Source organism: Lasioglossum baleicum, chromosome 18 (genome assembly GCF_051020765.1).
Source record: "Lasioglossum baleicum chromosome 18, iyLasBale1, whole genome shotgun sequence".
Lineage (NCBI taxonomy): Eukaryota > Metazoa > Arthropoda > Insecta > Hymenoptera > Halictidae > Lasioglossum > Lasioglossum baleicum.
The window spans coordinates 4,160,563-4,178,652 of NC_134946.1; the positions used below are offsets into that span (position 1 = coordinate 4,160,563).

An 18,090-nucleotide genomic window follows, 5' to 3' on the forward strand; every position below is an offset into this window, starting at 1 on the left:
AATGACCTTGACCCTTCTTTTCAAGGTCTAATTTTTATAAATTGCATCTTATAGTAATCATCGCGAGGAACAAAATTTACGCAGGAACCCTGGGCCCCAAATCAGTCGGTCTCTTAAGATATAACTTTCCGTAAACTGTTTCACATCCCATATGTCCACAGGGTGGCTGACGTGATCGTCAAAAAATCGGTATTCCACTCCTCGCGCCACGTGACCACACAAAAAATGTGGCACATTCCAAATGGTTAATTAAAGTTTGAGAAATGTGACATTTCGATACCGCGAACAGGTTTTTTGTCAGCTAATGGTGATGGCGAAACGCGCGATAAAGATACACGCGAGTTATAGTGGTCAATTATTCACTCGAATCCGAACGTCTATGATGCAAAAGATTAGGTCATTTAGAATTTCTGCACTCGCAAGTTTCGGGCTGGTGTGTGTCTAACAGCACGTAGCATTTTATGCGAGTGTCCGAAAGATCGGGAATTTCTTGTTAAACGTCGGCCAGGTTATGCAACTCGCTGCTGGTGAAATGTACTTTCATTCGGCCGACGAATCGGTGCGATGTGTTCAAGGACGTTCAAGGGACACGCGAGCGGTCGCGGAATTTGGAGTTGCGAGTCAGAAGTTGTTTTTCCATCCCTGGCAATTCCCATTCCAAACAATTTATTATTATTTTTCGTGTTTTTGTTTCTTTTCTTGTTAGTTTAAAATTAACTTTTGTTACCGTTAGCAAATACGCTACATAACTTTTTTTTCTAGCATTGTTCGTAATATTCACTGATACGTAATTAATCCCAAACGAGTTACGATAATCGTTGACGTCAGAATAATGTCGAAATCGAGTTATTCCATCTTGTGACGCATCTAAGAAAGCGTGGATACATTATCTTCACAGTAATAGTGGAGTAACGTAATCGAAAATTACTTCCTGCATATGTCAGTGGTACAATTTTCTACTGTAACACATTCACCGTGATAGTGATCGCACATTTATACTTTTCTCACATATTCCCAATGAACTTTAAAAAACATTTAACTGATGGAAAAATAGTAAAATTACGATTTGAAAAATCTTCATGATTCACAATGAGGCCAGGTACATTATATATTTATTTATATTATTTTCTTTAACGAAATTATCGCAGTTTAAATGTCGACAATTTCTCGAGAGAGTTGTTCTTTTTGAGTCCAAATACTTTTTGGATCCGCTGTATATACGTTGACTTGAAAAATTTGCAATTCCAGAGTGATCTGATACATATTGTTGATACGCGATTTGAAAGTATGCGGCCAACAATCACTCGACGGGATCCAGTCAAAATTATGCAACTGGCTGCACCGGGGGCAGTGTCAGTTCAAGTTTTCAAATCGGCCGAAATGCTAGTCGATCACATACGAGCGATCCACGGTGAAGCAATGCGCTGCAGTATCGATTATGTTGTAACTTCTGCATGGCTAAAAACAAGTTTGCCGAAGCACTCGCACATTTTTTCATCCGAGAAGACAGGGTCGAATAAATTAAACATTGAAACTTTCGTGTGCCGGGAATGTTGTTTTTAACGTTTTTACGTCTGCATAGTCGTAGGATTTTTCGAAGATTTCGGGAGGTAGAATTGAAACACTGGAAACAACTCTTCAACATGTTATTAAAATTAAATAATGAAAGGTACTGTATAGGACATGGTTCGACACCTTATCATCTAACAATTTGATTGTTTAAAATAAATATACAAAAGCAGGCTTATGCTATTTATTCTATCAACAATAAATAGTATATAACTGCTTAGCGATATTGTGACTGCGTCATTGATCCTAGGACACTCCATATAAATTACAATCATCATACTACATTATCCTTAACTATTGTACAATTAAAATCACGCCGGTTTAGTCACGACTATTTTTGATATTTTTATAGCATACACATCCACAATTTGTAACAATAGCTACGTACATAGGTACACGAGGCTTAGGTTCTAGTTTTGTGGGATACCTTGTACATTATAACAATTTATACATCATGGAAAGAGTACAAATGAATAATCCATTTAAGCAATTCACAAATTAGAAGCTGTAAATGTAACTGTTAGTTTCGTGGAAAATTCAGTGCAATTTTCTAAAGTACACATCTTTAATTACAAGTGTGTAGCCGCGTAACGGTGAAGATACGCTTTCGTTGAATTCCTTGGATTACTCATTTGTATCGTAAAGAGTGAGCCTTGTAACATAACAACTTCAAATTGTTAAACAAACTTGTAAATTACACTGCTCAATGCCTACTTTAATTTGTAACTTTCACCAAGTTTCAAGGAGAAATGCTAATGTTTTAAGTGGCAGACGTGGGTAAGTTTAAAATTGGAATCTCTGGGGCACCCTTGCATACGACAGGTCCGAACAACTTCTTCCCCGCTGTCGCTTCAAAGACCCCACTACCACACCGGTATTCCCACTACCAACTACTTCATATTGCCCCTACCGTGCTTTGCCCCGCGTGATTGCGAGGATACGGATTCCCTATACATATATACATTATAATATATACACTACTAATCTCTCCACCATTTCCTGACTCCACAGTTTGGTGGTGAGGACTCAGGAGTGGGGAGAGGAGTTGTCTGCGGCTCGCGAGCCGCAAGTAGCCCTGGCCCGCTATACTTGTTGCTTCAGAATAACTTATTTCCGAATACGGAAACAATTTTATATTTAGAGCCGTCAAACTACAAAACTCACCTCATAGGAACCCCTTCCAAACCCCCATCTCTCAAACTTAAACAGTTCTCCAACAAGAATCTTACTAAAAACCACTGTCAGTCACATTGTCTCTCTTGCTTCTCGTCATCCACTGTTTCTTGATCATATCAGCGCCCTTCTCGCCGATCATGATCACCGGCGCATTGATATTTCCATTAGTAATCGTGGGCATGATCGACGCATCGATCACCCTCAACCCAGACACCCCATAGACCCTCAGCTCAGGATCGACAACCGCCAATGGATCCGATCGTGGTCCCATCTTCGCGGTGCAACTCATATGGTAGATCGTCATAGTGTACTGCCTGATAGCACAGTCCCAATACTCATCGGTGTACAGTGGCAAATGTTTGCAATTAGGTATGGGCTTGTTATGGAATCTGGCTCCGAACCTCTTCATGCTACTCGTCTCCCCGAACGCTATAGAAGCTTTCACGCCCTCCCGGAGGACGCCCACGTCGTCTGGGTGTGTCAGGTAATTATGATAGATGAGCGGATGATCCAGTGGATTCGTCGTTCTCAATTTAATGCGACCTCGGGATTTAGGTCGGAGGATCATGGGGAAGACCCCGAAGACATCTCTTTCATTAATCTTCCCGTAAATGTCGTTATAAAAATCGTCCGTCAACCCATGAGCCGTTTTAACATGAGTCCCTCCATCGGAGTTCGTTGACGACGCTGTTAACATGAGCGATATGTCAGGCCAGTCGTCGCTCTGATTGCCGTACTTGGTGGTGATGAATCCAACTGCCTCCAGGCCCACGTTGGAGGTCAAAGGACCGTCCTCGTTGACGGCGTACCTGATCGCAGAGTTGATGTTCACCAAACGGCTCATCACGATGCTCACTGGGTAGTCGATCAGAAAGGCTAAACCGCCCATAGCGATGTGATCCTGTAGGTTCTCGCCAACTCCTGGGGAGTCATGGATCACGGGAACCCCCACTTGTTCTAGGTGGGCTCTGGGGCCCACTCCTGACAGCATCAACAGCTGAGGAGTGTTGACAGATCCACCTGAGAGGATCACTTCTTTTCTGGCGTAGGCGACCTCTTTGCGACCTTCGCGAATGAATTCGACGCCGTAAGCTCGTTTAGTACGGGGATCTATAAGGACCTTGGTCACGTGGCTGAAGAGGGACAGGTGGAAGTTCTTGCGGTACTGGATCGGCCGGATGAAGGCTTTCCCTGTGCTGCATCTGGCACCTCGTCGCATTGTGTACTGGTAGAAGGAGAAGCCTGTTTGCTGCTCACCGTTCACGTCCACCAGATCGTAGCCCATCTCTTCACCTGCTTGAAGGAAGGCGACGCCCAACGGGGTGTGGTATGGGGAGTTTTGGACGGTCAAGTAACCTCCTGGAAGAACATTGACAAGATTTCAGTTGTTGAGGTCTAAATTGTGGCTACAACACTGTATCGTACCCGTTTATTTTTTTTTCATCTTCATTTTTTAGAACGAAACCACCCCTTTTCAAACGCCTACAATGGTAGTCTTTTTCACGAGGAATTCATTCACTATAATTATTCAAGGTCATTCAAGGTCATATTTATATTCTACGTGAAAACACACTGACCTGCATAATTTTGAATTTTCTTTTGAAAAATAATTTTTTGTTTTATTTATACGTTTCGATAAATTGTCGTACCTAAATTAGTCTACCCCAGGTGTTAGTTATGCATGCTATCTCTGTCGCGGTATGCTTATCTCTATTTTACATAATCTATTACGTAATCTTTTTTATCTTTTTTATTAATTATACATAATCTCTATTTTGCGTAATCTACTTCTTCTATTTATGTACGGACTATCTCGGACCGGTTTGTTGACATTTGATTAGAATCGAGCATTACAACTCTTGACCTAATTCGCACGAGTTGTAGTAGACTCTTGTCGTGATTACTGTTTACAAGAAAATTGAACGGATGCTACAGTTTACAAAAAAGATGTATTACATGATTGCTAATGTTACTCAGTTCAGTTTCAATTAATATTGATATTAGAATTAATACAGAATTTGAATAATACAATACAGATTTTGGAGACGTTGTCTTACCGGTGGCATGGTACTTAGTATTCCGAGCTAAGTAGGGGTTCCTCTGGTCTTCCGACTTCTTGAAGTAGGGCAGAACATCCTTGTAGCTCCAGCCATAATTTCCAAAACTCTCCCATTGGTCGAAGTCACGTCGATTCCCTCGAATGTAGAGCATTGTGTTGAGTACGCTCGAGCCACCGAGGACCTGGAATTTCACACTTTGTCATATTCCATTCCCAACAAAATAATACACATACAGTGTGTCCAGAGAGTATGTGAACACTAAGTTTTCGATTCTCGAAAAATTGGCAATATATTGGTACTGTGGTGAGATGACGTGAAGGTCCCCGGGACTAGACTTTGTGTCCCCACTCTACCTTCCCCTACTACTGGAGAGGGTAACTTCTTCCCCTCAATTCGTGCTCCCTCCCCTCATCTCATTGCTGTCAAGGACCTCGTCATCTCACCACAATACTTGCAACTCCATCTGGTAATTGCAATCATAATTCACAAAAGCCGCCAACTTCAATCTGATTTTGTTAAAAAAATCTTTGGAAATCCATCGATTCGATGGGAAATTCCTTTACCTTTCCCCTGGTCCAGCAGCACCTGCGATCAACCATAGCCTGGCACGCCGAGTCCTGCGGCTGGGTCCTATACTGCCAATCTACTTTGCTCTTATGCAAATACAGCGATAGTATCGGCACATCGGTAATCTCAGTCTCGTGTCCGCCAGCCTCCAGCAACAATACTTTCCATTCGGGGTTCTCCGAAAGTCGATTAACAACCACGCTACCGGCCGACCCACCCCCCACCACAATAAAATCATACTCCTTCATCAAATTCTTCGTGACCTTCGGCTGCTTCTCCGGATCCATTAAATCGTAATTAAAGTATGCTATCGCTGCAATCAATATGGGGATTATGGCTACTTTGCCTAGAAGCAACGTGGCGCCCTTTATGGCTATCGTGGTCGCTGTCACGATCCCCATGGCTCTGCTATTTTTATCTCAAAATGTTTTCTTTCTTTTTCATGTAATTCGAACAATTAAAGGCGACAGAATAGATTCTGCAACAAATATTCCTTCCTTAACTGTTTTCTGTGATTGATGTGTACGTTCTCATTTGCAATGCAATCCTCAACATCAACATTTCGGTAGCTCCGAAAGATTCAATTTATAAAATATTTTATTTTCTCACATTTAACGTAATATTTTCAACGTCTACGATCGTCTATTTGGTATTTTGTAGCGGAGGCACAATTTCCCAGTTATTTTATTCTCTCTAATTTATAAAATAAGTGAAACAATCAACGTTCCACGACGTTCGGTTAATTTGATAAATTTGTTGCTCGACAGCCGAATGAGCGAAACAGGTCCTCAGAAAATGGCAGCGATCTCATGCCGGGTAAATGTCAGTGCGGCGCCGGCACTGGGTCAAGTCATTATAGCTCTTTATCTTCGGATGTAGAACAAATGCACGCTTTTCGTTGCTCCTGATCGCCATAAAAAGGGATCGACTTGCATCTGCGAGAATGTCCTTAATGCGGTCTCGCGGAGGCAATGAACTAGAAGTGCCGGCTTATGTCGTCCGATGATTCCTTCTACGGCTTCCCGAGGGCATCTGCAATAACAGAGAACGCGCCGTGAATAACGCAGGAAAAATTCTTTTCTAATTAAACAAAAACAATACGTATACGAAAGTTGCATGGTATAGAGAGCGAAATCTTGTGATGTAAACACTTTCTACATGCGCGAAGGTGTTTCGGAGATTTCACGGTCACCTTGATCTCTTCCAATGGAAAGATCTATGTTTTGTGTCATGGATCGTTAGAGTATCGAATTCTGCGTAAATATGTATTGACCTTCATATGTCCTATGCCTGATAGTTAACGAGATATTATTTTATCGATATCGGTGTTTAAAAAATTGCTGATTTTGTATTGAAGTTATCGGGTGACCATATTTTCCATATTCCCATGAAAAATCCACACGAAATGAAACGTATGGGATTGTAGGAATTTTAACTTTGACTTCTGGGAACCTGGGTGTGTGGCAAAGATTGAGCAACTTTTTGTGGTTTCGTCTCTTGTCAAGGGAAATTTAGGGCAATCGGCTCATTTTGATGGGAATTAAACGCGAGATAGTTTGGTAGAATTCCAAGATAGCCGGGGAATGTATATAGGAGGCTGTCTTTTGATACTCTTGCTGATTACACAGAATCATTTCTCCAACATGATGTACTTTGATCGGATCAACTGATATAAACTATTCTTTATAGCTATTGGGTGGACTTGACTAACGTCCCATGATGAAATATTTTCTAATACCTGGCAGATTATATGTGTTCCACTTACATTATTTTGTTATACATATATATTATATTCTAATAATACCATATTAATTTAATGTATTATATATTTACATCTTTTTCGTTATGTTTTATTTATTTTACTAGAAAAACATTTTATTCCTACTTCAATGATTTTTAATGTATTTAATTTTTTTTTATGTATTTTAATAATATATTAATTTAATATACATATATTTACATTTTTGTTTTGTTATGTTTTATTTATTTTACTAGACGGACATTTTTTATTCCTACTTTAATGATTTCAACAAGCTGAAAATAATAGATAAATAATTTCAACATTTTTACTGTTTTAAATAGCACTTACTCGTTCTGACAATAAATTCATAAAATCCGTTGGTGTCTATATCAGCTTATAGCCTGTTTCGCATACCTGCAATTAGCGCCACTTTCATAGTAAACGAACCACATGTTTTACATATGTGTATACGCATAATGCGATCCCAGTTGAGATTCTGTTATGCAAATACGTTCATCGGTGACGTGTTCAACGCTTAAGGAGAAATTTTGAATGTTACGTGATCATTTTACCTTGTTCGCCGAATTAACATTGGAATAGTAACACTAACATGTGTTTATGACCGTTGAGATTCGACGCAGTTGCAACGATGTACTTATCGAGAGCCTACGAAACATTTGGCATAAACCAGATTAAGGAACTATGAAGCAATAGTGGAAGTTTTTTCATTTTATTGGAGTTTCCTATTACATCAGTGACGTAACAATTAAGTAACAGTTAATAGTGTATTTTTAACATGTTACGACACGCTGAAATGACACACAGTATCACTGAGTTCCTCTTCCCTTACGATTAATAGCCACAATTCTTTTTTAATGTGTCTAACAGGCTGAAAATGACACAACAGTGTTTCTAAATTTTTCACCAGAAACTAGAAAGTCGGCGAATAAAAAAATTCGCAACTTTTAATTCGCGGCTCTTTATGCAAAATAAAAAGTTCGCGCATCAATTACAAGACACAGTGGATAAATATAAATTTACATTTTTCCCGAATAGTTTGAATGTAGTGAAAATATTATATAATATTTACATTTTTCTCATGAATGCATAAAATCATGCAATCCATTAATCGGCTCGGAGGACCTTGGATCGTTGCATTGCCTAATTTTCTCGTAAAAAAATGTCTAGAAATGGCCCACACCTGGTCTGATTTGAGAAGACGATATTCTAGATTGCCTAGGGCCTGTGTAAATCCTAAACCGGCCCTGGACACCTTCCACACGAAGAGCTAACGATACGGACGATTAAGATGATCGCGATAGAGCCACTTAGCACGCGCCTCAAAGTGTGCTCTTTTAACGAGAAACATAATCTAATTCCAGACTGTTTTACACACTGCCGCCGACGATATTTGGAGACAATAAATGAGAAACTCCGAAACGGCGATTCTCACTTGCATGTTAACCAGCTTCATTCACCAACACAGAGCCTTCCCGTCGCCGACACGGCCTCTTTGCATTTACAACGAGGAGCCGAGCACACGCGGAACAATTCGAAGTAATCTCGCGTCGTCCGCCAGTAGCTTTCTTCTTTCAACAATGCGAACACCGGGGACATCGTCATACTTATCGTTCGCGCGACTCTTGGTGCCGATCAAACTTTTTTGGGCGACATAGCGACACACTTTCTGCCCCCTTTTGGCATTCTCAGTGCACGCTTCAAAAATGCAGAATGACATATTAGGTTGCATACGAGGTGTGTGTCTGACTCCTGACGGTGACGTTAAGAAAACTTTTTCCCAAGTATTTCTTGATTGTACCTTCTTCATTTATAAGATAAAAATTGAAGATGTAGCCTTAAAGATCAGCTTCATACCCTAAAACAGAGTCGCCAGATTTAGACTTGTATCCCCCCACTCCACCCTTCCCCTTCTACGGCGCTACTCGATCACGTGGCGCGTCACGTGACTAATCCGGTACTGGCAGAGAAGGGGTAACTTCTTCCCCTCAATTCGAGTCAGTTCCACTCATCTGGCAACTCTGTCCCAAAATGGTACAGTGTAATATACACTGCTGTGCAAAAGAAAGAAGCACCCGGCCATATTTAATAGAACAGCGTAAAAAATCAAATAATAACACAGTAAGTTCTGATTAAGGATTTCGCTGAATCGTTGAATAGTTCTGAGAATATGTGTTATTGCGGATTATCTAATACTGCAAATGCAATAAATCAATCATTGTACAATACAATTTCTACGTAAAGATATTGTTTGTCATTATATCTTACACAATTAGACTGCGGATTTTATGCATTTATGACAAAAATGGGTACGTACAATTCAAAACAGTGGAGGTATTAACAAGATTTAATTTGGCTCCTGTGTCTTGCAATCAATGGAAACATTTTTTATTTTGCACGAAGATCCGCAGTCTATTTGTGTGATTGTACCGGGTGCTTCTTTCTTTTGCACAGTGGTGTACCTGCAGGTTATAATAGTATTTTTTAATGTCGGATATTTCGTATGCAACAACCTAATAATAATACACACCGGAACACAAAGGCACATCTTAGATATTTTTATGTTTTATAGTAAAAACTGGTGAAAATACTATATTACGAACCTTAAGAATGTTTTGTTATTGCAACAGAAGAATTACAAAAATGCTCCTCGACTTTCGATTGGACCTGTGATAAATCATTTGGGGCGATGTTGCGTCACGGTTGCTGCGCGACGAATGCACTGCACGTCTCAAAAATACAGAGTAAAATAATTGAATTCATGAAACAAATTAATCTAACAAACGTATGATAAGTATGAGAAAAATGTCGAATTGAACAAAGAATAAATATTTAATGACGCGCTCTCTAGCTTGAGTTTAACCATAGCAATACGCTAACAGAGAGACCGCGAAAATTATTCACGCCATACTAGGAGAGAATGCCCTATCTGTGAGAACTACTCAGAGATGATTTTCTTGCGTCAAGGATGATCATTCTAACAGAAATTAGACGCCACACCTAGGACTAGACCGTCAATTATAATATTTGCCAGAGTAAAAATAAAGAAAATTTAATATTCACTCTCTTAAACATATATGGCAGAAACTAGAAACCGGTAATAAATTAGAAGCTTTCTTGGAACTCTGCTAGAAGAAAACATCAACAACATACTAAACAGTCTTATCCATCTACCAACTACGAGATTCACTCAAACGTGAAAGCTAAACACAATGATAGAGTGGGTTCGCGGAAACTTATTCGACACGTGTTGCCGGCTAGGCACATGCACCGATACTTTTCTGCTATCATTTTGTTCGAAACAATTTTCCACATGGAATCCTATAAAACAGATTACTATAAAAAGGATACAAATACGTTTTCCAATCTGAATTTCCATAAGGAAAAATAATTTAAATGTCCCAGGATAAAATAATTTAAATGCCCCAGAATGATATTTCTTTACTAAATTAACTATTAATAAAAAGTGAACGCTGGAAATGTATATTATTATATTCTATATATTGATTGTTTCTTCTGTACTCGAATTTTTACTAAATAATAACCATGGAAATTTTTTCATAAAATGAACCTATAACCTTCCTTCAAATATACATATATTCTTTGGATACATGTACAGTGTTTTTAAACAATTTAACGTTTCATTCAAATATTCTTTGGATCCACTGTGTATTTTAGATGTACAGTAAATACATATACAGTGTTTTAACACACTAAACCTACCACCACCGTTCAAAATGACCGGTCCCAGATTTTGTATTTTACAATTATTGAAATAATAAAAATGATTTCATAAGGAATGGTTGTACATATCCTTAGTAGAGTATGTATTACACTAGGGGCCGCACAAAATCTAAATAAAATCAATCTTGTCATTTTTATAAGGGAACATGTACCAGTTACTTTTAAGCGATGAAAATATTTTAGCTTCTAAAACTGACATGACTCTACGTATTTAGAGTTTTTTGCCATTTTTATTACAATATCTGCTTGGATAAAGAGATCGATCGAAACAATTTCCATGTAAGCAACTTAATAATTTCAACAATTGTGAAATTAAAAATACAAAACCGGTCGTTTGACCGGCAGTGGTAGGTTTAGTGTTAAAACAATTTTATGAGCCCCTTATACGTATTGTACTGGAACCTCGTAAAGGTCGGCCCAGATGTAACCCGATTCGTTAATGAAAGAACTTTTACCAGCGAGTAACGATGTGTCAGCGGCAAACCTATTGAATCCACGATGTATATAGTATCCTATGCCCCTCTCTTTCTCACTGGAACAATTGGTGGCGTGACGGTGCTCTACCGATGTCTACCTCGTCTACACATCTCGATGTCTTACGAAAACGCATCGATCTCGTGGACCACGCACCTCGATCCCGAAACCACGTGAATCAAGACGATCGAGCAGCTCGCGGACGCAGAGAAAGCGACGGACTGAGTGTTCGAACATTGCGTTCTACGTATAAACAGTACGCCGGCTACTACCACCACTTTAGCAGCCAGAAAGGCTACCTGCGGCATGTACTTGCACCTTTGACCATCGGGGTGCGATCAACATTTTTCTGACCTCTTCCATTTCTCCTGGCCTTGGGATCTATCGCTTCTCTTCTTCGCGTATCTTTTTCTCCCCTTGTCACCACCGCGATCGCTGATCTCTAAGGTGCAAAGTCGGTCGACCTGTTCTCCATCGTCGGACATCTTTTTTTAACACTAAACTTACCGAGCACTAAACGCGATAAAAATGTTTCAGCTTATGAAAATGACAAGGCTCTATTCATTTAAATTTTGTACAATTTTTAGTAGAATATGTGCTGGGATAGAGAATGTTATTGAATCAGTTTCCATGTAGGCAACTAAATAATTTTAATAATTGTAAAATGAAAAATATAATACCGGTCAATCGACCGGTAGTGGTAGGTTTAGTGCTAAATGTTCGAAATGTGCTTTGATTTATATTCTAGTGCAGTTGACCTTGAGTGACCTTCAGGATTGATCATCGTAATCATCTTGAGACACATAAACAATCATATCGGTCTATTTGGAAAAATAGAGTTAACCTCCGTATGTCCTTGACGGCTCCACCTGAAAAAAAATGTTTAAGAAAGGATCTCAGCTGTTCAAGACTCAATATATTAATATAATTAAGTTCAACAATTTTAATATCTATATGTACTTATTAACTACACGTAATGAAACACTAAACCTATCAAAAGTGGCTGATGTGTATAGTATTATAAAAATAGCAAAATTAAATTTATTTATATTTGGTGCTTTTTTTTACTATAATATATACTGGAGCCAACAAATGTATTCAATGAATTACCATGGAAACACCTTTACAATTTCAATAATTGTCAAACAAAAAATCCAAAATGGTTCGTTTGACCCCTCGTGGTAGGTTTAGTGTTAAAATAAAACAAACTGCCATCGATGCATCACATTTGTAAAAAGTACTCATGAATAAATATCAATACTTATTGAATGAAAGTATTTGCTTATACAGCCGCCGGCATGACCAAACTTTTTATTCCCACGGACCTAATATACGGTTTCGTGTCACGGCGACACATAAATGGCACGCTAGTTATTAAAATGTTTTAATATTGCCAATAAAAACGCTATGTGCTCTACAATACTATCATTAAAATGAATTAGCCAATGGATCTCATTAGTCGAGTAGCTCCCGGATACGAGCAATTGTAAATAGCATGATTGGATTTTCATAATGAGTAAGAGAATAAAAAATGTTCGAACAAAAACAGGCTTGCACGTAGCGGCAAACTACAAACTAGTCGGTCAAGCGGCCATATCTTTTGTTGGAGAAGAATAGAGGACGAAGGGGTGGCGATATTCTTATTGCGAAACAAGCGTCGTCGTCTTATAGCGGAGAAAAACTGTATTCCTAATTTAAAGTAGATATGAACATTCACATGGGGTCCTCAAAATACAAAGGAAAAAATCCATTTTATTTATGTTACTACAACGACAAAAATTAATTACTCCAATAAAGCTAGTAATTTATAGATTACATCAGTCTTCCAAAATTTATCAAATTCAAATTAAGCATTGATTGACTGAAATCTTTTTTATTCGATTTATTTATGTAAGTACAACGACAGAAATGAATTACTCCAATAAAACCAGCCATTCTAGATTACATCAGTCTTCCAAAATTCGCCAAATTGAAATTAGGTATTGTAAGATCCACAAAGTATCCACAAAATGTCTGAAATCTTTTTTATTCGATTTGTTTATGTAAGTACAACGACAGAAATGAATTACTCCAATAAAACCAGCCATTCTAGATTACATCAGTCTTCCAAAATTCGTCAAATTGAAATTAGGTATTGTAAGATCCACAAAGTATTCACAAAATGTCTGAAATCTTTTTTATTCGATTTATTTATGTAAGTACAACGACAGAAATGAATTACTCCAATAAAACCAGCCATTCTAGATTACATCAGTCTTCCAAAATTCGTCAAATTGAAATTAGGTATTGTAAGATCCACAAAGTATCCACAAAATGTCTGAAATCTTTTTTATTCGATTTATTTATGTAAGTACAACGACAGAAATGAATTACTCCAATAAAACCAGCCATTCTAGATTACATCAGTCTTCCAAAATTCGTCAAATTGAAATTAGGTATTGTAAGATCCACAAAGTATTCACAAAATGTCTGAAATCTTTTTTATTCGATTTATTTATGTAAGTACAACGACAAAAATTAATTACTCCAATAAAACCAGCCATTCTAGATTACATCAGTCTTCCAAAATTCGTCAAATTGAAATTAGGTATTGTAAGATCCACAAAGTATTCACAAAATGTCTGAAATCTTTTTTATTCGATTTATTTATGTAAGTACAACGACAAAAATTAATTACTCCAATAAAACCAGCCATTCTAGATTACATCAGTCTTCCAAAATTCGTCAAATTGAAATTAGGTATTGTAAGATCCACAAAGTATTCACAAAATGTCTGAAATCTTTTTTATTCGATTTATTTATGTAAGTACAACGACAGAAATGAATTACTCCAATAAAACCAGCCATTCTAGATTACATCAGTCTTCCAAAATTCGTCAAATTGAAATTAGGTATTGTAAGATTCACAAAGTATTCACAAAATGTCTGAAATCTTTTTTATTCGATTTATTTATGTAAGTACAACGACAGAAATGAATTACTCCAATAAAACCAGCCATTCTAGATTACATCAGTCTTCCAAAATTCGTCAAATTGAAATTAGGTATTGTAAGATTCACAAAGTATTCACAAAATGTCTGAAATCTTTTTTATTCGATTTATTTATGTAAGTACAACGACAGAAATGAATTACTCCAATAAAACCAGCCATTCTAGATTACATCAGTCTTCCAAAATTCGTCAAATTGAAATTAGGTATTGTAAGATCCACAAAGTATTCACAAAATGTCTGAAATCTTTTTTATTCGATTTATTTATGTAAGTACAACGACAGAAATGAATGACTCCAATAAAACCAGCCATTCTAGATTACATCAGTCTTCCAAAATTCGTCAAATTGAAATTAGGTATTGTAAGATCCACAAAGTATCCACAAAATGTCTGAAATCTTTTTTATTCGATTTGTTTATGTAAGTACAACGACAGAAATGAATTACTCCAATAAAACCAGCCATTCTAGATTACATCAGTCTTCCAAAATTCGTCAAATTGAAATTAGGTATTGTAAGATCCACAAAGTATCCACAAAATGTCCGAAATCTTTTTTATTCGATTTATTTATGTAAGTACAACGACAGAAATGAATTACTCCAATAAACCTAGCCATTTGTAGATTGCATCAGTCTTCTAAAATTTATCAAATCCAAACAAGCATTACAAAACAGTATCCACAATATGTCTGAAATGTTTGATCTCTTACCTACCGCAGCAGTCCATTGCAACCGTACGCGAAAATCATAAAATTCACGCGACTGTCACTGCACCAACGCAGTATCGTATCGTTAAGTGGCAACGTAACAAAACGAGAAAGGAGATACGTGTGCACCACAAAGAAGTATACATATATCCGTGAACCGTAGACTTTTTCTTTCAAGCAGAACAGTTATGTGTAGAGTTACAGCAAGTTTGCGACGTACTGTTCTCTAATGGTCCGTGTTTGCTCGCAGGAGCAGTCTTGAGCAAATAATTTCGTCGGAAGACACGCATTGTCAACCGAAACTAGTAGCTTACGATGATTGCACGAAACTATTAATGCTTTCTCCGGGTACTGAACGCGTGTGCGCTGCAGTCAGGGCCGTAATTAGCATTTTATATACAGTATAAAAAATTACACGCTATCTTCGTGAATTTTTACGGAATTGTAGAAACATTGTACCACCGAAGCGTTATATGGAAGATAATCAAATAAAGAGCAAGCCTCTAGATATTCTGATACCCCAATAACAATATGAAAATTATAAAAATTAATTGTAAAGCAATATTGATCTTAGTACTGCGATATCGGGTATCAAGTTCACGGCGATTGGTCGATCACCTTCACACATGACCGATCAAAACTTCGCCACGGGCCAATGATTCTCGTCGCTTGGCTCGGTTACGTAATTAATTGGCCAGAAGATGGATCCATTATGTTACAGCGGACTAGGATCTGGGTCATTCTAATTTTCGGTTTCGCAGGCGGATCAAATTTTGCGGTGTACGTGGTCTTGTCCACGAAATCCTTTATCCTCCATTACGTTGAAATGACGGACTCGATTGAAAAAGTGGGACAGGAATGACTGTGCAGAAACACTCGAAGGATGAGAAACAACGGGCCTTTTTCTTTAATTTTTTCCTTTATTTATAGGCGTCGTTATCTCTGCTATGGTGAAGTCCGAAGATATTGTGCAAACTTGGACTCTGCATAATTGGAGTTTCCGCTCCAGAGTATTTAATGGTTTATGTGTCACTTCTTGTTAATTTTATAATGCGGTAGACGACATGATTTGCACATGATATTATTGTTTCGCGTGTATTTATAAATATCGAATCTATGGCACGAACTATAACATTTTATTAATTTGAAAATATCAGCAGATTTGTATCCAACAGAGTTCGGCATTAATCGATTAAAATTTTAATCATGATTGATTGATTAATGTGTACGATTAAAAAAAAGAAATCATCGAAAAATCGACGATTGATTCAATCGATTGATGAAGTTAATCGTCAATCGTTGGTTAAAAAAAGAAACCATCCAAAAATCGGAGACCGATTCAATCGATTGATGAAGTTATTCGTCTCTGGGGTATCCAATAACATTTTTATCTTATTCGTGGAATCAGGAGTCTTTTAGTTGAAGGGAATTTTTTCCTAAATCTGTGATTTTCATTAACACTAGATTCTAATATTTTTAATTTACAATCATTTTGAAATTGCAAAGATGCATATTCATGAATGTGTTTACAAAATGAAATTAGTTTTTTCGACTGGGTAACAGTGCCATAGTTTGCTATGGCATAGACAAAAGTACAAGAAATTCGAAATCCATCTATATATTGGCAATGAAAGCCATTCATGAGTATATTTTGCCTTAAAAAAATAGATTAATTTAAAAAGCTTTCGTTTAATTAGTGAATTTCAGGTTATATTTATTTTTTAATCAAATTGTGTCTCTTCATATTATAAAAAATTGTAAGTGACTTGCGAATAATTGTACCCTCTGATTGTAGCTATATTCAGTGGTCTACACAGTTGTCGCCTTTCCATGCTAGTGAGATGACAACACGATAAATTTGGCGTTTTGTAACAGCTTATAATTTTTTGCTCTGTAACTGTTTAGTGAATCCGAATAAATTTTGAACATAATTAATTACATAATCTTTACTATATATACATATAAGAAAACTGGAGTTTCTAGTTGCGTCTTTTCAAGAATTAAATAGGGTTTGAAGTGGAATTTTATGAATTCTCCATAAGACGACGTGTTAAAATGTGCAAACTTTAAGTTGCTATAATTCTCAAACGGTGCAGTGAATCGAACCCAAACTTTGGTAATTGCATTAATTTAGTAAGAATTATGTCTTGTCAAATATTCAAAAATTTTGTTGCGTTTTTATATACCTCCAAAGGGCTCAAGGGGAGTATAAAACGAAGTATCTCGAAAAATAGAGAAATAACGAAAAAAGGTGAAAAAAAAAGATTTTTATCTTTGGGAAATAGATACGCAAGCGGATCGAACGAGTCGATTACGAGACTGGCGTTCTCCTTTTTTTGCCCACGTGCTATCGATTTCATATTTTCGAGACTGTCGCGGTTTCGAGCAACAGCCTTGCAAAACATCTGCTTTCTCTGGTTCCTACTACCCGAGTATCCCTAGTTCCGTCTTCTGCTCGTCCTCACCCGTATTACACATCCGATAGAAAAATTTCACTTTCGCCCGGACGATTTTGAAATCGACCGGTTAGGGTATCCACCTTTTTCACTCCAGTTCCATAATATCGCGTCCGCATCACGGTAGCACACCATGTCCCGACTTATTCAAAAATTGGGAAAGACCCTTCGAGCGAAAGTTCCCCGGTTTTAATTGGCCGCGACGTGGCACACGCTACCGTAGTCGACTCGCGCGCATGTGTTGATCATCGCCATTAGCCGGTGTTTGATACGGTAATTGTATTCTTTTATTTTGCTATTTTATCGAACTACGAAACTCACCTGAATATCATACGCGAAATTCATACAAATACAAAGAGTTATTTTTATTTAGATTGTATTTATAAAGAGGTATTTTCATTCACATTGTAATTACAAAGAGGTATCTTTGTTTACCTTGCACTTATTCTGCAGATGATTTATAGATTCAAACCTTTCCTCTCTCGCCAGAGTCGCCGGATCAGGGGAATTGACTGAAATTAAGGGGAAAAAGTAACCCTCTCCAGTATCGGATTAATCACGCGACATCGCGGGACATAAATCTTGATC

At 37.6% G+C, this 18,090-nt stretch overlaps 2 protein-coding genes across 6 annotated transcripts in view; one reads left to right on the top strand and one right to left on the bottom strand.

Annotated features, from left to right (window-relative positions):
- Positions 1–18,090, top strand: part of Flo2 (flotillin-2) — a 181,376-nt gene that overhangs the window by 39,378 nt on the left and 123,908 nt on the right. The gene's annotated exons all lie outside the window — the stretch shown is intronic.
- Positions 862–11,838, bottom strand: LOC143218104 (glucose dehydrogenase [FAD, quinone]). Of its 2 annotated transcripts, XM_076443099.1 has the most exons (4): positions 11,331–11,838; positions 5,369–6,404; positions 4,803–4,986; positions 862–4,104 (listed from the first exon to the last, which is right to left on the bottom strand). In XM_076443099.1, exons 2-4 carry the CDS (start codon positions 5,771–5,773, stop codon positions 2,798–2,800), a joined length of 1,896 nt encoding a protein of 631 aa, XP_076299214.1. In that variant the 5' UTR covers positions 5,774–6,404; positions 11,331–11,838; the 3' UTR covers positions 862–2,797. The 2 variants fall into 2 exon arrangements, with proteins under 2 accessions (XP_076299214.1, XP_076299215.1); XM_076443100.1 differs by lacking the exon at positions 11,331–11,838 and having other exon boundaries at positions 5,369–7,282.